The 23,412-nt window shown below is 38.5% G+C and overlaps 3 protein-coding genes across 3 annotated transcripts; all 3 read right to left on the bottom strand.

Annotated features, from left to right (window-relative positions):
* Nucleotides 1-3,822: 3,822 nt before the first annotated feature.
* LOC141656195 (peroxidase 5-like) lies at nucleotides 3,823-5,086 on the bottom strand. The gene is made up of 2 exons (XM_074463048.1): nucleotides 4,841-5,086; nucleotides 3,823-4,744 (listed from the first exon to the last, which is right to left on the bottom strand). The coding sequence occupies exons 1-2, from the start codon at nucleotides 5,057-5,059 to the stop codon at nucleotides 3,968-3,970; spliced, it is 996 nt and encodes a 331-aa protein (XP_074319149.1). The 5' UTR covers nucleotides 5,060-5,086; the 3' UTR covers nucleotides 3,823-3,967.
* A 6,077-nt stretch (nucleotides 5,087-11,163) lies between these two features.
* Nucleotides 11,164-12,150, bottom strand: LOC141655634 (uncharacterized). The gene has a single exon (XM_074462703.1). The coding sequence runs from the start codon at nucleotides 12,148-12,150 to the stop codon at nucleotides 11,164-11,166; it is 987 nt and encodes a 328-aa protein (XP_074318804.1).
* Nucleotides 12,151-20,371: 8,221 nt separating this feature from the next.
* LOC141655633 (uncharacterized) lies at nucleotides 20,372-22,831 on the bottom strand. Its single transcript, XM_074462702.1, has 2 exons — nucleotides 21,535-22,831; nucleotides 20,372-20,820 (listed from the first exon to the last, which is right to left on the bottom strand). Exons 1-2 carry the CDS (start codon nucleotides 22,829-22,831, stop codon nucleotides 20,372-20,374), a joined length of 1,746 nt encoding a protein of 581 aa, XP_074318803.1.
* Nucleotides 22,832-23,412: the final 581 nt, after the last annotated feature.

Below are 23,412 nucleotides of genomic sequence, written 5' to 3'. Positions count from 1 at the left end.
TTATTCATTTGTTTAATATGCTTGATAGTGACATGACTATGGACAAAGGCTTACACAATTTGTCTTGTGAAGACAAAAAGGAAAAAGGAAAGGGGTCCTTTTACTCCCCCTAACCCACCGGTTTTTGGTGTGTATAATTGAGAGATTTTTCTCTCAATTTTTCCACTCTCTTATGTTTTATGAAAAATACTACCTTCTCTCTCTTGTTCTTCATAAAATTCATTTTTATGAATCTAATTTGTACAAATCAAACACTAATAATACTAGTAGTAGTATATGAGTATTAGTAATCGATTTTAAGGTAAACCACATTATAAATATCTAGTACATGTTAGTTTGTGGGATTTTGGGATAGTCTTGGGTGCTACTTATTGGAGGGCTTCTATTTTGAAGTCATGAATGTTCATCAATTATTGGAAAACTCAAGAATTAACAAGAAGGAGATCTTGTTGGTGCCCATAAATGACCGAAATTTAGATGGTGAGAAATCGATTTTCTTATCTCTTCTTATTTAGTTTGCATGCATAAGATCAACAATTTATTTTATGACTAATTAAATTTTAACATATATCAATACGTAAATTAATGAGATTAATTTTTTCCAACAAGTGGTATCATAGCCTTAGGTTGTTTACATGCAAATCGGTTATTGTTTTTCCGAGTTATACGATTAACAAACAAAACTTATAAATTTGTGTTTATTATGATATATCACGAAATCAATTATGCATGTTAAAGTTTCTGGTCCTAAAATGTATTTAGGATATTTTGATTAATTTATGGATTTTTATTGTTCATTTTATATTATAATGGCATTAAAATGTGATTTTATGATAAAAATGTCATTTTTGGACTAAAATTAGCTTAACTTCGTTTTTTCCAGTGGTTTTTTGATATGTTTTCACATATATTATATTTAGATGACCTGTAAATTTTCATAATTTTATGAGTTCTTATGCTCGAAATTTGGATCTTTCAAGATAAAATTGAATTTAAATGGAAAAATTAGTTAATATGAGTTATATTTCGAATCTGGTCATAGAAATTTAGTATGTTGTCAATGAAATTTTACAAGATGTGTGTAAAATAATTGGCTATAATGAAGTCTTTATGAATTTTTGATGAAAAATCACATAAATAGTGACTTTAATTAGTAAAAATTGCTAAAACATACTTCATGACTAAGGAAAAACGTCACATGTTGCATTTTATCTCTTATTTCAGATCTAAAATTGAAAAGTTTATAAAAATAATTTTTCTCATATTTTTATGGTAATAATTGATAAATCCGAGAAACCGCAACATTGTTTTTCTCGATAATTTTTGAAAATTTTTAACCTATGTTTTTGAGCATTATGAGTATCATGGTATTTTTTTTTCCAGAATGTTCATGAGTTTAAAATTTCAAATTTCAAATTTATTTGAAATTTTTATGTTTTATTTGAAGTTTATGGCATTATATTGTAATTTTAAGTCCTTTTATGAACAATATTAAGAAATATAATTTAATTATTGTCAATATGTTAGTGGAGACTAATTTTGAGTCCTAAGATGGTTAGGGTAATTAACTAGTACATAAATATGATTTTATGTAATTTATTGTGATTTTAAAAGGTTGAATCACGCAAATCCGTAAAAACCGATTAATATACGATAATGGCTCCTTAAAGGCGATTTGGCATAAAATTGGGCATGTTCATACATATTATAATGCTGCATTTTATTTATGATTGTCATAATTTTATTTTATGTAATTTTTGAATTATGTAATTTTTACTTAGTATGGCCTTAGTTTTTAATTGGTATTACCCGAAATATATGGGAATATCGATTCGGTTGTAATTTATTATGATCTCGTATCACCGTTTTGTAATTTAATAGATTTATTTTATTTTTAATTACAAATGTATAATAGGAAATTATGTAATTTGTTATGTAATTTATTTATTCCGGAGATCCTTGAAGACGGTGCCACTCAAGAAGGCGATCCATCAAAGAAAGTGTTGCTTTGAAATGTGTGCCAAGACCGAAGTTCAAGGGACCAAAGGAGTTGGTTTCCGAATTTGTAATAGTTTATTAGATTTACTATTTTAGGAAGGCCATACTAGGATTTTATTTTTATACTTTTCATTTTATTTATATGTTGCATGCATCGCTAAATCGCCATAACTAAACATGCATTTTAAATCGAGTTTATCGACCGTGTCAATTACAATTATCGTAGTTCACCGCTTTAGTTCACTTAAAACGTGATAGATAATAAATTGACATGACCTCTCGCTAAAATAAACTATTGAGACTTAGCCTTACCAAAAAGTAGAAACCATGAAAACCTATTTCATGAGGGAGTGCGCTCGGCCACACCGGGGTACAAACCTTGTTACGTAGGGGAAGTGGGTGATAAATGTCTATCCACCGAATTCATGTTGATAAGGGATGAATCGGCTACACCGTGCCCAAGTTGATGTGGATTTGGATCATGGACACATTTATTCGAAATTTGGGTTGAACTCAACAAAAGTATTGATAAGGGATGAATCGGCCACACCGTGCCCTTATCGGATGTGTTTTGGGCTAAAGATAAATGTTAATGTAATGTTATCGACCAAGAGTTCTAAAAGTAGAATCGATTAAAGAGTTAATCTACCGAGTTATATTGATAAGGGATGAATCGGCCACACCGTGCCCAAGTTAATATGAATTTGGATCTTGGAATCATTTATCATAGTTGGGTAGAGGTCACTATGTAAATGCTATACTTGTTTACAAGTATTATTATAACGATAAATGTTAGTTTTCATCATTCCGTTGTCGCATCGTTCGCATCATTCTATTTCTTCACCACAATTTATATACGATATCATTTCGATTTTAGTTCAAATCTCCATTAAAACATCGTAACTAAAGACAAAATTTGAATTTTCTTCTAAATATTATCCATTATAAAGATCTCTTGTGAAGAGTATAGATAAAAGTTATTCGTGATCAAAAGGGTTTTTGATTTTTGACTAACATATCTACTTTATAATGAATTGTTTCTCATGTGCTTAATTGAGTTAAGTACTTTGAAACATTACATCATTTTGGTAACTAGATTTGTTGGAAATCAAAATTGACCAAAATACTGCAACCACTTCAATGAAAGTTTTAAGTTGAATTTTGGTAGAATTGGCAAAAGTTGTCCATCCGAAGAACCAACCCAACTTATTCGAAAACTGTCTTCATAAAACCCGATAATTTGCTTAACCAAAATCGATCTGAACTCACCCGAAGGTTAACCGATAACCGATAAAACCCGAAATGATAGGACCAAAACCAACTTATGATGTAGCAACTTAAATAAGGTTTTAAAAGATTTTCCGTTAGTTTTACAATGTATTAAAGACCTTAAAACACGATTTTGGTTCATTAAACGACATTATAACTTGTTATTGGTTTGATTAACAACGTTACTATGAGGTGGGAAATGATAAAATGCATTGGTATTTAATCGAGGATTGTTAATAAGTCATCTTGGAAGGTTGTGTGGTGCATACGAGTCATAAGTAATTTCAGAATGTAACGTTTAGTATTGAAGAGTATTTTTTGTATAAACCTTGTCGGTCATAGTTAGAGTTTCAGAAGAAAGCTTTGTCGGTAGTCTAGAGTGTAATAAGAAGAGTATCAATCGTCCCGGGACGCCTATTATCATGATCCTAGTAAGAAATGAACTCCATTTTTTAAGAGATCGTTCACAAAAGATATATGAAAAAAATAAAGAGGATTACATTAAAAAAAATAGAGTCAAAAAAGAATTCTTTATTCATAAAAATATTGTCCAACTATAACATTACTCACAATTTGCACCCTTGTGTACTTAATTGAAATCAAAGAATGAATAAATCGAACCAAGAAAACAAGAACTTAAGAAACCTAAACAAACAACCAAGTCAAATGTTATTTACCAACTTGTAGTTTTAGTTGTACGCTAAAACTGATTAACAACCCTGCAATTCTTTCTAATTTCACCCTCACCACCAGTAAGCACTTCAATGGCACCCATATGAACCATGGCCCTTGCAAATTTCTTGGCCCAAACTCCGCCTTGGCGATTGAAGTTCCTGACCATGCCTACGGTGACAGGACTAGTCATAAGGCTTTGATCAGAGGTGAACAAGGCCTTACCATTTTGTACATTTTGGTAATATTTGTTGTCCAACTTATTAGGTGTCACAAAGTCTTGGACTATTGTTGGATCAGCAACACTAGGGGGAATATTTGGGCATTTGGATTTCAACATGCTTGCAAAATTAGGGTCCAATGAAGGATCTTGTGAGTTGGTAGAAGTGAAGTTGTAAAGTCTTTTGTTAAATGAAGAGCAATGCGAAACTCCTATTGAGTGAGCCCCCGATAAAATGACCATTTCCTCTACAGAAAGCCCCTTTTTGGTAAAACTATCTTGTACTTGTTGCAGATTAAAAAAAGGTGCGGGAAGGTTTTGTGTTGGATCGTCTTTAAGTGAAATTCTTCCATCCCGTCGACCACCTTGTACCGTGTACTTAAGGCCTCCTAGCTTTGAGGCACTGTCACGAGCTGCGTAGGCTATAATGTCCGCGCAAGACACTGTTTGTGGACACTTAGATTCAAGCTCGGCCTTAGCTTGGTCAATTACCTCGTACCCTCTTAAGCTCGGATTGTTTGCTATGTTATCCTTTTCTGCTGGATTTCCGGGTGTTGAATCAAGTAGTATTGATGCATCGCAACCCTGTACATAGGAATATAAACAAAAAATTAGTTCAAATAAATACTCCGTAACTTTTAGTCGAATACATGAAATTAATTACAAGATATATATGCATACCCTAACGAAGCAATCATGGAAGTGCATTCTAATAAGCCCAGCTCCCAATGCAGGATTTTGAGCAATTGCTCTATTCACAACTCTCTTCACTATCTTCTCGGCCGACGGGCACGTCGATTTATAGAACCCCGCCACTAAAGGTGAATATTGAGCATTCACGGTGCACATTGTGGTCGCAAGAGCCACCCATATGAAGCAAAAAAATGAAGTAATTGACATCTTTATTACTTTAGTCCACGATTGAAAATGAAATATTATAAGGTGTTAATTAATTAGCAATAATCAAATTTAAGGAGATGGTTGACAAGAATGATTTGTACAAAAATTATGAATTATATGAATTATTGATGTTTAATTTAAGGATATAATTGTAGGAGGTGAAAATGTGGAATATGATTCAGAAATGAAGAAATGGAGAGTATATATAGGTGTGCATGGGATGACTAGTTCGTCGTAATCAAATGCCTTAATTAATCAAAGTCGAAGAAAACGTGTTAAGTATTAGCTGTCTAAGGTGAACTATAGGTAGCTACAACTACAAAGTATATTTGGTAATTGGCGGCTTTATGCGGTCAGTTTGTTTGAATAGGTCCACATACTCCTATATAGTTCCACGCATCTAATTTACTCCATTGGCCTGATCTATTATCCACTTGTCCGTCAATAACAATATACATAATTGATCCTCTTCACTTTTCTCGATCTTTGTGCTAAAATTAAAGGTAAATAAATGACCAAGACAGATAAAGATCACGTAATAGCAAATAGTAAAAACATATGTGATGCTCGCAAGAGTGGAGCTCAAGGGTTAAAACTTGGGTCAACTTTCCAGAAGACCTAGGTTCAAACCTCCCCAAGAGCAATCTTGTGAAATATTTATGGATTGAGTCCATGCCTTCTTGATTTCGAGCTTGCCACTCTAAGGTGGCTTACCTGGTATACGTGGTTTGCAGGCAATTGTCTTCTTGATTTCGAGTCTGTCTTTCTCGGGTGGTTTACCTGGTATACATGGTTTGCTGGCCAGTGGCGTATCTAGGAATTGGATGATGGGGGTGCGAAATTTAAATGTACCCCGAGTCGTTACATTTAGGCCAAACGAAATATTTACACAAGTTTCAGAATAAGATGGGTATCGTATCGTGAGACTCTCCTTTTCAATAAAATACCATCCATTTATCGATAAGTTGCTTATAAGCGGATTGACGGTCTTATAGTGTGAGAGCGTCTTACATATACTGAAATACAATACATTTATGTACTTAGTACACCAGGAAAAAAATTATGGGGAATGTTAAACGTAGCACTTGGGAGAAATAAATGCATTTAATTTTATTGAATATATGGAGCATCATTTATAATTGTAAAAAAATGAAAATTATAAGTGTTTGAATAGGGGATTGAACCTAGGACCACTAGATCTCAATAATTACACTTTACCATTGAGCCACTGGAACTGATATGCTTTATCACTGCACTAAATTTTACATATCTTTGGGGATGCAGCTGCAGCCACTGCACCCCCATAACGACGCCACTGTTGCTGGCTATTGCCTTCTAGATTTCGAGTCTGTCACTCTCGAATGACTTAGCTGCAGACTATTACGTATACATGAAGGTTTACCTAGTGCGCACCGAAGATAACGGCTACAGATTCCCTCGTAACTCAAAAAAAAAAGTGATACGAGAAATCCCCTATATACTAAAAGATTAACACATCTAAAATATTCTCGCTCAAAATTCCCGCCCATGTATGTTAAAGAATACTGAAAAATTGCGCTCAATGTTATATTTGACTAATTCTTATTTTCTAAATATACTCTAGCCAAATCTTTTCTAAATATACTCACATTTAATTGACTCCACTAATTAGCTACACTAATTGGAAAATATATACCCTAAATACATATATACTGAAATCCTTACTTAATTAGATTATCTCGCAAATTCCTTACCTTTTTTTTTTTTTTGAGTAAAACCTTCTTAATAATATAGTAATTCCAAACTGCTTACCTTCTCAATTTCTACCATAAATACATATATACGAATATTGTTTTTATTGGTATTCTTTACAAGCATAATACGCGTTTTAATTACATTTTAATGTCATAAATTATTCTTAATAGTAACTTAAAGTTTAATAAAATAATATTTTTATAGTTTAAGGCAAAAATAACTTTCTTTTTTACCTCTTACTAATATTATATTAGTACATTATAACATTAAATTAGAAGTACAGTTAAGTTATGCAAATAATTTTATTGAGACTGTCTCTTTATAAATCAAATCTAAAAAATATCGTGCTTCAGCACGGGATCTACACTAGTTATGTACTAGTAGCGTAATTTCTTGTGTAATGACTATATTATAATATGAATGGAAGTTTTTGTAACTGCAAATTTAGTATGCCATAATTTAAGTGGTTTGGTTAAATGTCATTTTAATTTGAGAAAATTGTTGATTGCAGCCTTTTAAAAATCACTTTTTGAAAATTACAGCCTTATATAATTTTTTTTGTAAATTACATCCAAAATATTACTTTTCTTCTAAAATTGCACCAACTTGAGGATTCCGGTGAATTTTGTTGATGTTTTATTGATATACCCTTTATTATTTGAGAGCCTACTTACCCAGATTTCTTACCTCTCCTTAACACAAACCAATTAATCACCCCAAACAACATCAAAACATCATCAAAATTCACCGGAATCCTCAAGTTGGTGCAATTTTAGAAGAAAAGTAATATTTTGGATGTAATTTACAAAAAAAATTATATAAGGCTGTAATTTTCAAAAAGTGATTTTTAAAAGGCTGTAATCAACAATTTTGTCTTTTAATTTATAAATTGATTAGCAATAATGAAGTAGTACAACATTGAAATGTTAATGTCAAGCCAATTGTGTTGAGGAATGCATATAAGACGATGCAATCGTACCATGAATGATCTCATCTCGAACCAAATGACTGACAACCAAAATATACTTTGTTCTTTTATGGAACACTAGATATCAAGCAATGTAAAGGGCAGTTTGACGAGCAATCACAATAAAAGTTTATAGGTTTGTCGGGTTGGACCCCAAACGTGGACAACAAGGAATAAAGCCATAATTTTTTTTTGGTCAATCGAAGCGCGCACTTAGTCGCATTAGGAATAAAGCCATAATTCACACGTCCTATAAGCTAATGTTGGAATTTTTTTTTTTTTTTTTTTTTTGAAACAACCCCAAATCGGGTTTACCTCATTTCATTGATATCACTAAAAACCAACGACATAACATGTTCGGGTAGCGAACTATCCCAAAATTGCTTACCTATGAGTGTCGAATCAAAATGGGCAAGCTCATGAGCTACACCATTAAGTTTTCGACTTACAAAAGACCAACAAACATAATCGAAATCGAACAAAAATAAAGAATGTCATCTAGCGAAAATGAAAGTCGCTATTTCCTTTCTCCTTCGTCTTCAAAGCCTCAATCACCGTCTTGCAGTCACTCTCGATAATAATACTCGTGTGGCCGCGCCTCCTTGCCTCTTTAACGCCTTCAAGAATTGCTAACGCCTCCGCCAGCCGTACCTCCATCTCCTCCATCCTATGCTCCGCCATTCCCCACACCACCTCCCCTTCACTTCCACGACCGATTAGCCCAATCCCCAATCCCCGGCCCTCCTTTACCCCCGAGTCGGTGTTCGACTTCACAAAGCCTTGTCTCCGGTTTCTCCCACTGTCCACCACCTCCTACTGCTACCACTCTCCCCTCCCTGTTGTGTATATCAACCTCCAACTCCCGCCTCATTCCCTCCACCCTCTTAACCACCTTCGACACCTCAATCTTCTCGTTTTCAAACACCATTTTATTTCTTGCTTCCCACATCGCCCAACACCCAAAGATGAAAGTATCTATCTCGCTATCCCCCAACTCCCTCCACACATCCTCCACCCACTCCCTCACCCGCACATACCCCTCCGTCCTCCTAACCTCCAACCCCAACCTATCCCACACCCTTCCCGTCCACCCACAACCCCTTACAAGATGAAGACTAGTCTCCAACTCGCAACCACACATCGGGCGCCCCGCATCCACGGAATGGATTCGAGTAGCTATGTTCGTTTTTGTAGCAATTGCCTCGTTCTGAATCGCCACATAAACACCTTAACTCGGGGCCAAACATTCGCTTTCCAAATACGGTTCCACAGCGCCTTTTCCCGTATACAATCCGATGACCCAACGCCTCCCATTCTCCACCAAGCAAAGCTCAGATGCGGACTTTACCGAATAGTCCCCATTCTTTTCGAGGTCCCATGTCCATCCATCCTCAGGTCTCGTGTTACTTATGCGTATCTTTAGGATTCGTTCTTGTTCGAAAGGAAGAAACAATTCACTCACCTTAGCCAAGTCCCACGAACCTCCATCAGCCGACCACAAATCCGCTACCATCATATCAGCCCGGTGCTTCACCTCGCGGGGAAAGGATCATCCTTGATCGTGTATGTGGAACCCATGGATCGACCCAAACTTTCGTAGTCAAGCCGTCTCCTATGCGTCTCCGTACACCCAGTTTCAACACCTCTCGGGCTTCCCAAATTCCTCGCCACGTATAGCTAGGATTATCTCCAAGGTTAGCTTCCAAAAACCTACCCGTGGGGAAATATTTACCTCTAAGAACTCGAACCATGAGGCTAGATTTATCGGTCAAGAACCGCCAAGCTTGTTTTCCGAGAAGCGCCATGTTGAACTTATGAAAGTCCCTAAATCCCAGGCCACCCATCCCCTTCGGCTTACACATCTTTGACCGCGCAACCCAAGGAATTTTCGCCTTACCCCGAGCTGCTCCCCACCAAAAACGCGAAACAAGGGACCGAAGTTCGTTACAAAAATTATCCGGGAGTTTGAAGACGCTCATAGCATAGGTTGGGATTGATTGGGCTCGCTTTTTATCAACACTTCCCGACCGCCTTCGAAAAAACAACGCCCTTTCCATCCTTGTAGCTTCTTCCCCAGTTTATCGCGTACAACATTCGCCACCACACTTCTCGATTTTCCCACCATGGTCGGCAACCCCAAATAACGATCCTGCCCATCCACCATACGCACCCCCAAAACTTGGGTAACCCCGCTTTTATCTCGTTCTCTTGTCCCCCGGCTAAAAGAAACCGTTGTTTTGTCGAAATTAATGACTTGCCCCGAGGCTCCTGCGTACTCATGTAGGATTTCCTGCACCTTAGTCGCTTCATTAATCGTTGCCTTCACAAAGAAAATACTGTCGTCCGCAAAAAGCAAATGTGTTACCATAGGCGACTGAGGGGCAACCCGTACACCATGAATAGACCCAATCTCCGCTGCCCTTCTCATCATACTAGATAAGACCTCCGCACACAAAATAAACAAATATGGGGACAGCGGATCGCCTTGTCTAAGTCCTCGCTTAGGGCAAAATTCTTCCGTCGGGGAGCCGTTGATAAGAACAGAGAAACGCACCGAAGTCACACATAGCATTACCCTATTCACCCATCTCGTATCCATTCCCATTCTGATTAAAACTCTCTCCAAAAAATTCCACTCCACTCTATCATAAGCTTTAGACATATCAAGTTTGAGAGCCATATACCCATTCTTATGTTTGGAATTTTTCATATAGTGAAACATTTCGAAAGCAACCAGAATGTTATCAGTAATGAGACGACCCGGGGTAAAGGCACTTTGATTTTCCGACACAATCTCACCCAAGAAAGTTTTAAGCCGGTTAGCTAACACTTTCGACACCAATTTATAAATTACATTGCATAAACTAATCGGGCGAAAATCAGTCATTTTATCCGGAGCCTTCTTTTTTGGAATTAAAACAATGTGAGTTTTATTAATACCTTCCAGGAAAGGAGCTCCTCGTAGAATGCCTATCACCGTTCGAGTCACAGCTTGTCCCACAATGTGCCAATAGGTTTGATAGAACAACCCATTCATGCCATCCGGTCCGGGAGCCTTCAATGGATGCATTTGATTCAGCGCGGTCACAACCTCCTCCTCTGTATAATCGCATCGAAGAAGCATATTCATCCTCTCGGTAACCCTCCCTTCTACTCCATCAAGCAGATGCTCGAACCCAGTCGGCTGCCTCGTAGCAAAAACATCCTCAAAATACTCCCTAGCCACCTTAGAAATGTTATCCCTGCCTTCCCAAACCCTACCCTCATTATCAACTAATTTGGCTATATGATTCTTCTCCTTGCGTTGTGTTGCTTTTCTATGGAAGAATTTCGTATTCCTATCACCCTCCTTAAGCCAAATTGCCCGTGATCTTTGCCTCCAAAACAGCTCCTCTTGCTTTAACTATTCCGCTATCTCCTTCACCACCGCCTTCCTCTCCATTACTGCCCTCCTCGACCTCCCCCCCGCATTCAACACCTCTAAACGCCTTCGCTTTTTCTTCAAGTCTCTCATCACTTTGCCTATGCTAACCCCCTTCCACTTATGTAAATCCTCCGCACACCGAGCTAATAAATCAACCAGGTCCGTGCCCCCGCTATCCCAGGCCTCTTGAACCACTCCTTCGCAACCATCCGCCCCCACCCACATATGCTCAAACCGGAAAATTTTATTAACCGGCTGCTCCTCACGGTTTCTACGCACCATACGCAACAAGATTGGGGCGTGGTCAGACCACTCACGCTCTAGATGGGTAAGCTTAGCTCTCGGAAACAAATCGATCCAAGCCTCATTGCACAAGGCCCTATCTATTCGACTTTGCCTATTATCGTCATCCGCCTGTCCATTGTCATATGTAAACATGTGCCCCTCAAACTCGACATCCCTCAATCCACAATCGTCCACTGCTTCCCGGAAATTATTCATTTGTCTTTGTGGTCGCACTCCCCCTTTCATTTCCGTCGCAAAGAGTACCTCGTTAAAATCCCCAATACACACCCACGGACCATTATATTGTGTTCCTAGTAATCGGAGCAGTTCCCACGAAAGATGCCTCTCAGAAACACTCGGCCACCCATAGAAACCCGTCGCTCTCCAAGACCCATCATCCTCCATAATCTCGAAATCCATATGGTGAACCGAAGCCGACCGAAACGTACAACGAACATGCTTCTTCCACATAAACGCCAAACCCCCAGACCTCCCCACACTATCCACCTCCATTCCCTCATACTCATCAAAACTAGCCCGAACTCTCCTAAATTCTTCACCGCTCAGCTTGGTCTCGGAGAGAAAGACCAAGGCGGGGGCCTCTTTCCGTAGTAAATTACGGAGACCACTAACTGCAGCGGGATTGCCCAGCCCCCTGCAGTTGAGACTTAAGAGATTCATTGGGCCCGGCGGGGTTGAGCGCCCTCAACCTCCGCCTCAGATGAACATACATCCATGATTTTTCGATATTTAGACACCCCATCCTCACGTCCTTCACTCCCCAGTACACTACAACTCCTTTTTTCACCCGTATGCACCATACTGGTCTCTCTTCCTCCCTGTCCTCCTTCCTTTGGCTCCTTATATTTCCTCGTCCACTTCCTCGCCTCCCCTCTCCCCTTTTCACCTTCCTGACCCTGCCCTACACCAGCCATCGCCATTATCTCTCCCTCCTCCTGCTGCTCTCCACTCTCCACTACGGTATTCTCCCTTACATCCACCTCCTCCCCACCCAACAAACTTCCTACTGTCTCCACGCTCTCCACATTAGTTTCCCCTCCTTCTCTCATCCCGTCATTTTTCCTACTCCTCTGCACTTCCTCTCTTCGCCTCAAATTTTCAGCACTACACTCCCCTCTGCCCTCCTTTACCACACTCCTCGATTTGCCTTTAATAGATATGCTTTGGAGTTTCGCTATCATATTCGATACTGCCTCCTCTTCATATCGCCTTTGCTCTTCTTCAAAAACTCCAAACAATGCCCTAGCTTTTGTATGATTGACCTCAGCCATGGTTTTCACCACCCTCCGTGGTGAGGCCCTCAAATTTTCGCTAAATCGAAGCTCCCCTTCTTCATATGGCCCATCGTCGCAATCCTTTTCTCCGTGTCCTAAGACTCCACAGCCGTAACAAAATATAGGAAGTCTTTCATACTTCACTTCAAATTCGACCTTCTCTCCCTTCGCTAGTATAACTTTCACAGAATCACGCAACGAGGAACGCACATCGTGTAGAACCCTAACCCGGACAGCCCTCTCCACTTCAGGCATTGGCGCTTCATCGACTCCCACATAACGGCCTAACTGCATTCCTAGTCTCCGAACATTATCCAAATTCGTATGTCCCCTCAATGGCAAATCATAAACCCTAGCCCAAAACGGAACATGGTATAGTGGTGTATCAGACACTTTACCATCACTTATGGGGTCATTAAAGCACCAAATGAATTTATCGAAATGCCACGGTTGCCCATCGACTACCTTAACTTTATCGCTCTCAAGTTCAAACTTGAAAATGAAAATCTTATTTTTAACATCAATTAGGTTTCCAGCAACATTACCTTTAGGGTTCCACAATTTTGTCATGGTGTCGATTGCAGCCCTTGCATTTATTGCCTTCGACGTCCAGATTCTGCCCACCAGAATGGCCTTCGTTTTATCAGTTTCCGTCTCCTCCTCTCCCACATCCCAAACAAACTCTTCATCCTCTCCCACTACGTTTTTGCCCTTCCTTTGCCTCAAATCGGAACTTGATGCCATGTCGAGAATAAAAAATGAGACCAAACCCTATTTCGATGTCTAGAAATCACCACGAGAAAAGTAGAAGGCTCCTTGAAGAGAAAGGATGACCCTAAAGACGAAGATTAGACGGAGGCTCTCATAGAAACCCTAGAGAGAAGTCCAAAGTCATGCTAATGTTGGAATTTTTAGTACAGATAAAAAGACACAAAATATTTGTAATGGATTTAACTCACAACTCACCCTGTATTATTATTATTATTTATAATAATACAATCAATCATCCAACAATTAGCTACTAGTTAAGGTTTTCAACTATGTTTAATTAACTTGGGATATTAAGCATACACACTCTTTTACTTATCCAACATGATTTATGACCCTTATTTATATAAGTTCCCCAGTCATAACTCATCTAGTAACATAAAGATCCCTAATACCTTACTAACATAACTCATAATATTTACACTTAGTAACATAAACATCTAATGTGTAAATACAAGTAACTTAAAGTATAACTCTAAACATAAAGACTCATATGTTACTAGCTCATCAATAATGTTGGGGTTACTTTCCCAACAAACCTTCCCTTAACCCTAACATTACTTTGAGCTTGTTAATCATCGAGCGGAACGACCCAACCTTAACCTGGGAGAATCTCCCCTTGAACTAACCTATCTTCAACACATCTTCCATCAAATGTGAATAAGTTAGTTTCACCTCGTTTACCTTCGAGAATCACCTTATCTTTTTTAGTGACCTCCAAAACACCATTCTCACATTCTCAACATGAATGGTACAACAGAATCCATCTAATCTGCCTAATGAGATAGAATTTCTTCTAATGTTTGGTATGTATCTAACATCACCAAATCTTCTAACTTGGCCGTAATGAAGTCCATTTTTACTTCACTAATCCCTTCAATTTTTGCCTTATCACCATTGGCAAACTACTAACCACCTTACCTTCACATTCTTCATAAGAAGGGAACAACTCTCTTATTCCACATATATGATAGGAAGTTCCTGAATCTAGCTAACACCCAACTTTCTTTAGGTTCTTTTTTCCCATAAACCATTAAGAGTTCTACATCATCAATTTCTGCCATTGCTGCAACCCCACTAGCACGATCTTTTTTCAACTCCTTCAAATCTTCTTTAGCCTTAGGACACATAGTTCTTGTATGACCTAACTCACCGCATTAGAAGCAATTGATATTGGGATTGTGCTTTTTCAAACTGTCCTTCTTCTTGCCGCGATATTCAACCACAAAAACTCCTCCATCACTTGAAGAGCCACCACTTCCTTGCTTCATCAATTTTTTCGACTCGAGCAAAACCACAACGGTCTCATCTAAGGCCAATGTTGTCTTCCCCACAAGTAAACTAGTAATAACCGTGTTATACTTTTTGGGAAGAGAAGCCAACAATATTATTGCCTTATCTTCTTGTTTGAACGTCTTATCTAAACTCGCCAATTGGGTGATCAAGCCATTGATCGAAAAGATCTTTCTTCAAGAATAGTTTGCTAGACAAGGACTTCGCATTGTAAACCGTACATAACTTGGTCCATAACTCCTTTGGATTTGTCTCCTCTAACACACTATACTTGATTTCGGATGCAAGGGCTAAACGGATTGTACTAACCGCACGCAACTTCATGTCCTCCCATTTGAGAACTTGAACATCATCATCGGGCTTCTTATCTTCAAGAGTCGCATACAACCCCTGTTGTATGAGAACATCATTTATCATGCTTTGCCACAACGAAAAATTGTTGTTACCATTGAACAACTCCATCTCAAACTTTGTACCAAAACTTTGTTGAGGTTTTTGGTACAAATAACATAAAATGCAAAGACACAATATATTTGTTATGGGATTAACCCACAACCCAGCCTGTATTATTATTATTCAACCACTAACAATAATACAATCAATCCTCCAACACTTAACTACTAGTAAAGATTCCAACTATGCTTAACTCGGAATATTAAGCATACACACTCTTTTAGTTATCCAACACGACTCATGACCCTTATTTATATAAGTTCCTAAGTCTTAGCTCATCTAGTAACATAAAGAGCCTTAATACTTTACTAACATAACTCCTAATATTTACACTTAGTAACATAAACATCTAATGTGTAAATACAACTAACTTAAAGCATAACTCTAAACACAAAGATTCATATGTTACTAGCTCATCAATAATGTTGGGGTTACTTTCCCAACAGCTAAAGAGCCATATTCAGCCTTAGTCGAAGAACAGGAGACAATTGTTTGTTTCTTTGTTTGTCAGAAATACAAAGTAAGCGGTTAAAGATCGTTAAGTAACTATGCGGACAACTAGCCCAATTGGCATCACAATAATCCCGTAGATGAAGATCAAAATTGGAAGGAAAGGCAGACTCAGATTCATTTTTATGTAACGAACGACAGAGATAGCAACTTGCCAACGGACGACTTTAGATTGATGCATAAATTGAGCTAAAATATGAATATTATAGCTCAAGTCGGGTGACAATACAAATGTGTAACATTAATACTTCACAAATAGGATTATACAACCAGTTGTACCATAAGCATTGTACAACCAAGGTATAAGAATCTGAGTTTATATGTATTCTTTCTGAGCTAATTCAAAGTTCATGTTTTTAATGTGTAAATGGATGAATTCAATACTTTCTAATAAAGCTCATATTCTTTAACATAAAGCTCAGATACTTTATCACAAAGCTCAGATTCTACACCGTACAACATATACAACTGGTTGTATAGTCCATCAATTGTTAATACTTCCTCCATTCCATACACATATATATCAATGTTTGTTTTCTTTTGTTCATATTTTTAGTTACAATAATACTAAAAATCATAAAAAATTGATATTCACATTGTAGTCGGTAAGACAATTTAAACTAGATTTAACTTGACTATCTTTTATGAAATATATTATAAGTTGTATAAAAAATTTTCCTTACTTATGAATAGTGTAAAAAAAACAACGTATAGAATTCAATGAAATGGAGTAACAAGGGCGGCCCTTAAGTGGTTCAATTAGGTTCACCGAACCGGGGCCCAATAGGGTTGGAGGCCTCACTTGGAAGGAGTTATTGTTAAAGTGCGTATTAACATTCTATAAAGTTAACAGTTCTTCTTATGGCATAGTGTTTTTTTTTTGGGTACTCACGAGGGGCAAAGCTCCGAAAATTAAGTATTAGCTATTACACGGGGAATAGCGACCCCAAAGATATCCTCCCGAAGGATGGGTCGAAGCCCATGACTCGGAGTGTCTAAATAATTAATAACAGTACTTGAATAAACTCCCTGATTAGCTAAATAATCCGCAGCCCTATTCGCCTCTCTATACGAATGTTCAAGCTTGACTACCCATCCTTCTTCATTCATTAAATCATGGCATTGCTTGATGATGAACTTAAGGCTATTGCTCACAAGCTGCTTCTCGTTAATAATATTAACACACGGACGATTGTCCATATGAATTAGGAGTCTATTAACCCGCATCATTCTCGCCTTCTCTAATCCCGCTAAGAGAGCGAGGAACTCAGCCTTCAGGGAGGTGCAATTCCCACACGAAAAATAAAAGGTAGAGATGAAATTGCCCGTCTCGTCGCGAAAAATTCCTCCTCCTCCTTCTCCTCCTGCCGGACCTGGGTTACCCTTTGACGCGCCATCTGTATTTAGTAAAATCCAATTATGTGGGGGTGGTAGACAGTGAATATAAACTTCCGTATTCACCGGTTGCGAGTTAGGAATGAAAATATCAAAACGGTCGAATGCTCTTTTCTTAACTTCAAACTGATGGTGTAGGAAAGCTCTATGATCCGTTGGATTGTCTGACTCACGCCCAAACACGATATTATTGCGCCATTTCCAAAGCCACCAACACGTTATGGCAAAGAAAATCGACCAATTTGGTTCAAACGTCTCAACTCCATTACCTGCACACTTCGTAATCCAGTCGAGGAAAGGCGAATTATAAAATATGGGATTTGAGCTATCTACACCGAGAAGACTCCAAACTTGCCGTGAGATAGGGCAGTGACGGAGAAGATGGTCAGTGGTCTCTTCGTCTTCGTCGCACCGTGGGCATAGAGGATTATCTCCCATATTACGTTTAACTCTATTAACATTTACCATTAATCTCTCGTGAGCTGCTAGCCATAAGAACATTCTGACACGTTGTTGTATAGGTAATCGACATAAGGTACGCCAAATTATTGGTTCAGTCTCGTTCGTTATATTCTCGGTCTGCAAAAAACCAAGGGCCGATTTTATCGATAATTTACCTGTTGAAGTGACAATCCAGTAGAGTGAGTCCTCCATATCAGGGTCTTCTATCAGGGAAATGGAAGCAATTTTTTGGAGGATAGACTGTGGTAGAAAGTAAGAGAAAAGCTCCCATTTCCACCCTGAATTGGCACACCACATATCGCTTACTGAAGCACTCAAGATGGCCTCAGGGATATGAGTGTTAGCATGGTCGGAAAGGCACACTCCATCGACCCATGCGTGAACCCAAAACAGAGTGCGTCGGCCATTTTCCACCGTCGTGGCTGTTCCTCTTGCTATGGTTTTAGCTTGCAACGATATACCCACCCACACATTAGACATACTTGTCTTCGCTTGAAAGATATTGATGTCACAACGATTGTTACAATACTTGGCTCGAAGAACTCGAGACCACAAACTCCTTGGTTCAGCTATAACTCTCCATCCTAATTTAGTTAAGAATGCCGCATTAGCTTGCCTTGCCGATAGAATACCGATTCCTCCAAGCGATTTAGGTTTCTGTACATTTTCCCACGAAATTAGATGGACTGAATTCCTTTCCTCGTTACCTCCCCATAAAAAACGACGAGACTTCCTGTCTATAGAATCGCAAACTGATCTTGGGATTTTAGCCGATTGCATACTATAATTTGCTATGGTAGTCAGTGTGGATTGAACAAGAGTTGCTCTCCCGGCAAAAGATAAACGCTTAGTCGACCACCCTGCTAATCTTTTATTAATCTTTTCTTCTAAATAAGCAAACGTTTGCCTAGTAACCCGACCATTTATAGTAGGCACCCCGAGATAAGTTCCCAAGTCATTCGTTTCTTCGAAACCCAAGGCCTCACACACCTTGGTTCTGATGCTAGTTTCCGTGTTATTGGAGAAGAATACTCGAGACTTAGCTGCACCGACCTTTTCACCGGAAGCTTTACAAAAATTATTGATGACATAATTGATTACTTGAGCTTGTTCGACAGAAGCCTCCCCAAAAATTACTATGTCATCCGCGAAAAAGAGATTCGTAATCATGGGTCCATCTCGACATAGAGTAATTGGCTTCCAATTATGGTTGCGAACCTTTAAATCGATAGGTTGTTGTAACTTTTATAAACACATAACAAAAAGATACAAGGATAATGGGTCCCCTTGACGGATACCCCGTGACGGAATAAACTGAGATGTTGGTTCGTCATTCCACAAAATCCGCATACGAGGTGATCGAACACATTCTATAATAACATTAATAAGAAGGATCGGGAGTCCCATGTCACTTAAAGTAGTGTGGATAAAACTCCATCGTAGACGGTCATAAGCTTTCTCAAGATCGATTTTAATAGCCATGGCCGGTTTTCCCTCTCTTTTTACGCATAGAGTGTATAACCTCTTGAAAAACAACTATATTATCAGTAATTTGGCGGCCCGGAACAAACCCGCTTTGCGTCTCAGAAATAACGTGGGGTAGCGCCTTCTTAATACGGTTTGCAAGAGTTTTGCTGATAATTTTGTAGGCAACATTACATAGACTTATAGGACGGAATTGAGTAATCGATTCTGGAGTATTTACCTTTGGTATAAGAACAAGATGGGTGTCATTTAGCCCTTCCGGAAAACCCTTCCCCTCAAGCGCTTTGATAACCATGTCACATAGTGAAGGAGCGATAAGAGGCCAATTCTTCTGATAAAAAAGAGCTTGAAATCCGTCCGAACCTAGAGCCGTGAGTGAGCCCATGTGGTTAATAACTTGTTCAATTTCCGCTATATAGAACGGTCTTGTGAGCCACTCCCAGTCCTCATTATTAAAATCTTGAAACAAATCCCAAGGTATATTTTCTAATTCACTTGAACAATTATCATCAGTATATAAGTTTTTAAAATACTCGACCACAATGTTCTTAATTTCTGTCGTATCATCAATCCACTGCCCTTCATTATTTTTTAGCGAATTAATCTTGTTATGCCAACGACGAATAAGCGTGATAACATGAAAATAGGCCGTGTTGCGATCTCCGTCTTTAATGAATTCTAACCTCGACTTTTGATACCATAAAAGTTCATCTTGAGCAAGAACTTCATCAAGTTCTTTACGTAATTTCGATTCTAATTTGATAAGATGACTCTGCCCAACCAACGAAAGCTCTCTTTGACATCCTCTTATTAGTGCCATTAGCGTTCTTTTCTTCTTAAAAATATCGCCAAAAATTTCTGAATTCCAGTTTTGAAGTTTCCTCGACAGTGATTCTAGCCGTGTTGGAAAAACGCCTTCAGTTGGCCAACTAGCATCAACAAATTCCTTGAAACTCTCATGGGTAAGCCAGCATGCTTGAAAGCGGAAGGGTCTGTTGACGGCATTAAGAGGAGCGAAACCATTTGGTGATATTAGAAGAGGACAGTGGTCAGACTGAATTGCCGGCAGGTGCTTCACCATTGCTTCCTCAAACAGAGTTCCCCACTCCGCATTACATAATACCTTATATAATCTCGCACTTTTCCTAGTCTCCTCGGTATTGCCCCGTGCCCAGGTGTGGTGTGCTCCGGTGAATGCCAATTCAATAAACTCGCAATTCTCTATCCAATTGTTAAAATTCTTACATCTCCTTGCCATATTCGCGTCCCCCATGTCTTTCACTAAGATAACGAGTCTCATTAAAGTCACCAGCGATCAGCCAAGGTCTATTATTATTCCGTGCAAAGGTTTCTAATTCATTCCACAGCTCCCGCCGATTGGTAGGGTCCGGGCTTGCATAGACTGCTGAAAAAAACCAGGGAAATTCCCCGATCCTAGCTACTTCTACTGTGATATACTGCGGGTGCTCTGTAACCGAAGACACTATGACTACCTCTGTTTTCCAATATAGCCAAATACCCCCGCTAAATCCAATCGCATTTACTCGAGAGTGCCCAGTATACCCAAGGATGCTCCCTAGCTTGATAGCATGATCCCCTCCCATATGGGTCTCAACTAGTGCTAAAACAGATGGCTTATAAACTCGAAGTACTTCCTTAATAGCGCTGATTTTGTTCATATTGCCTGTGCCTTGAACATTCCATACCATAAATTTAATATGGGGTAGGTTAGGGGTCAAATTGGTATTCTTGTACTCATTAAATCAGGTAAATAATTTAGAGATGATAGATAGGCTCTGCTTACAAGCTTTAAGACACTGTCAATACTCCATGGTATCGACAATTCCATTGTTAGATTCGAGGAGTTGCTCTTCGCTAGTTCGATTCTCACGTCCATGATTGGGCATTCCGATATCATTATTCCCAAGTAAGGAGTTGCCATCTCCGACCAAGTGGATATTTCCACTTTATGAGTTGGGGGGATGACCTCGATCTGGGGGTTCTGAGGTAGACATCGAGGTTGAGGGAGGTGGGGGTCGTGATAATAAAAGTATGGGTGTGGATTCATTGTTGTGGGCAGACTCAGAAACTAAGGGTGGATCCTTGAGGGTGGACGAAAAAACTGGGGTATTATTTGGTATAAGCGTGGTATTGGGAAATTTTGTGATGGCTGGGATATTAGTAATATCTTGTAGAATAACAGATGAATTTTGAAGATTCTTATGGCTAATAGACTTTTTAGAAAGAATGGAGGTGGATTGATTTTGCATATCTTTTTTGGTAAATTTATTAATATTTATTTTAGGGAAAGAATTTGACAGAAGTTTATTTGTTTGTTTGTTTAAAGAAATAATTCTTTGGTTAATAATTTTATTTGAAGCAAGATTTTGTGGAGGAATACTACCAGATTTTGGAGCGTAATCAGTTGCTTGATTTGGGATTGACTGGGCCATAGGATCTTCAGGATTTATTTCGAGGATACCAAATCTTGACCCCGAGGATTTCGACGATTGACCAAAATTGAATATTGTGCCTTCATTGCCCGGACCTGTTGCTTGCTTACCAGAGATGACCTGCTTTCTTCGAGGTGGTTTCTTGACAACCATCCATTCTCCGAAATCCGCACTCTCTTCTGGTCTGAGACCTGCATCTAACAAATTAGCCCTTATATGAGCATTGGCATCAGGATGTACATCACTCTGGTCTTCTACTTCCATGACAGTTTTCGAAGACTCATCTTTCTTGCATTGTTCAGTTGTATGGCCTAATTTACCACACTTAAAGCAAATCATCTTTAAGCCTTCATACTGGATACCATATACTTTGCCATTCAATTTGAACTTTGACAGTAAAGGCTTAGAAATATCGACTTCGACACTTAACTGAGTAAATTGGCCTCTTTGAGCAGTAGCCGTGTTGTTATCAATATGTATCACTTGCCCTATCTTTGATCCGACTTTCTTTAAGAAAGTAGAATTAAAATATTCAACTGGTAGATTCGGGATATGAACCCACGCTGTGAGCTTTAATATGTTGTCTTCCGAAGGGACGAAGTTGGGCACCCATTTCCTGATTGTAAGATAGCGGTCATCAATCATCCATGGACCTTGGGTCATTACGAAATCGTAATCTTGCTTTGATGAAAATCGTGCAATGTAGTATGAATGCGTGAGATCAGTTAATGTTAGTTTGCCTTTAATCGACCATTTCGCTTGTAGTTTTCGCATTAGCGATAAATACCCGATGTTTTTGTCAAACATCTTTATGATAATTGAATGTCTCCACGGTTTCCTGATGATTGTTTTTTCCATCTTGGTCAAGCATATCCTAGGGCACATCTCATCTTCTTCATCTCCTGCTTCATCTGCATCATCCTCTGATTCAATATCGATATCAGCAAGAGACAGATCGTTCATAGGGCTAGCTCCATCATCAAATCCTTGTACCGTTGATTTGTAGGAGGATGCTGGACTCCCTGATATCTCATTAGAATTGGGTACGGAAATGACTAGGATTGGTATACTTGTGTTTGGGGCGACTGAATTCTGGGCATTGAATGAATCAATATGCATAGTTTTCCTCTTGGAATTTTTGGGGAGCGGAGGGAATAATGAATCATGGCCAGGAATTGGGGATGAGTTGATACCAGTAGGTGATGTTGGGATAGTCTCCGGCGGGAGACCATTATTTGGTTCTAGCATTCAAAAAATAGAGGATTTTATCTCTCTAGGATTTTTATTCCTATGGCATAGTGGTAATGGGCCTAATAAGTAATAACAAACAACAACAAAAGCCTAATGAAATCCCAGGCTCGAGTCCTCAAGCTGTAATTTTACATCAATTATTTTTGGATTTTTTTGTTGTATTTCTATTTTTTTTTCATTAGTTAGCGTTAATTAATTATTTTAGTTTCATTCTTTTTTTATCTCTTATTTCGTTTTCGTAAATTTTAAAAGTTCATTCGTATGAAATTTCCCCTTCAATATTTAAAAGCAAATCCATCATATTAGTGCAAGTGACTTGATAATTTTGTCGTTTTAAAAAAAAAACGTTCATCTTGCTTATGACCGTACTATCTTGAAACCTCTAACACCCTTGTTTTACTTCTACTTCTAATTTAATCGGGTGTGAAAATCATCTATAAGTTAAGACGGTCTTAAATAAGAATGGTGTAAAAAAGTGATCTTATTTAACGAAACGAATATGTCATTGTCAATAATGCACTTTCTGACTATTTTTTTATTGTAGCCTTATTTTTCTAATTACTTTACTTCTAGAAATA

Source organism: Silene latifolia, chromosome 5 (genome assembly GCF_048544455.1).
Source record: "Silene latifolia isolate original U9 population chromosome 5, ASM4854445v1, whole genome shotgun sequence".
Classification (NCBI taxonomy): domain Eukaryota; kingdom Viridiplantae; phylum Streptophyta; class Magnoliopsida; order Caryophyllales; family Caryophyllaceae; genus Silene; species Silene latifolia.
Note: the sequence above shows the minus strand (reverse complement) of the source record. Positions and strands in the feature narration are given on the sequence as shown.

Excerpts from the sequence above, each read along its gene's own strand:
- LOC141656195 (XM_074463048.1), bottom strand. The coding sequence starts at position 5,059 with ATGTCAATTACTTCATTTTTTTGCTTCATATGGGTGGCTCTTGCGACC. Across the intron at positions 4,745-4,840 it reads TCCATGATTGCTTCGTTAGG|GGTTGCGATGCATCAATACT; the intron begins GTATGCATATAT and ends TCCTATGTACAG.
- LOC141655634 (XM_074462703.1), bottom strand. The coding sequence starts at position 12,150 with ATGAATCTCTTAAGTCTCAACTGCAGGGGGCTGGGCAATCCCGCTGCA.
- LOC141655633 (XM_074462702.1), bottom strand. The coding sequence starts at position 22,831 with ATGCTAGAACCAAATAATGGTCTCCCGCCGGAGACTATCCCAACATCA. Across the intron at positions 20,821-21,534 it reads TGATTACGCTCCAAAATCTG|GCACAGGCAATATGAACAAA; the intron begins GTAGTATTCCTC and ends GGAATGTTCAAG.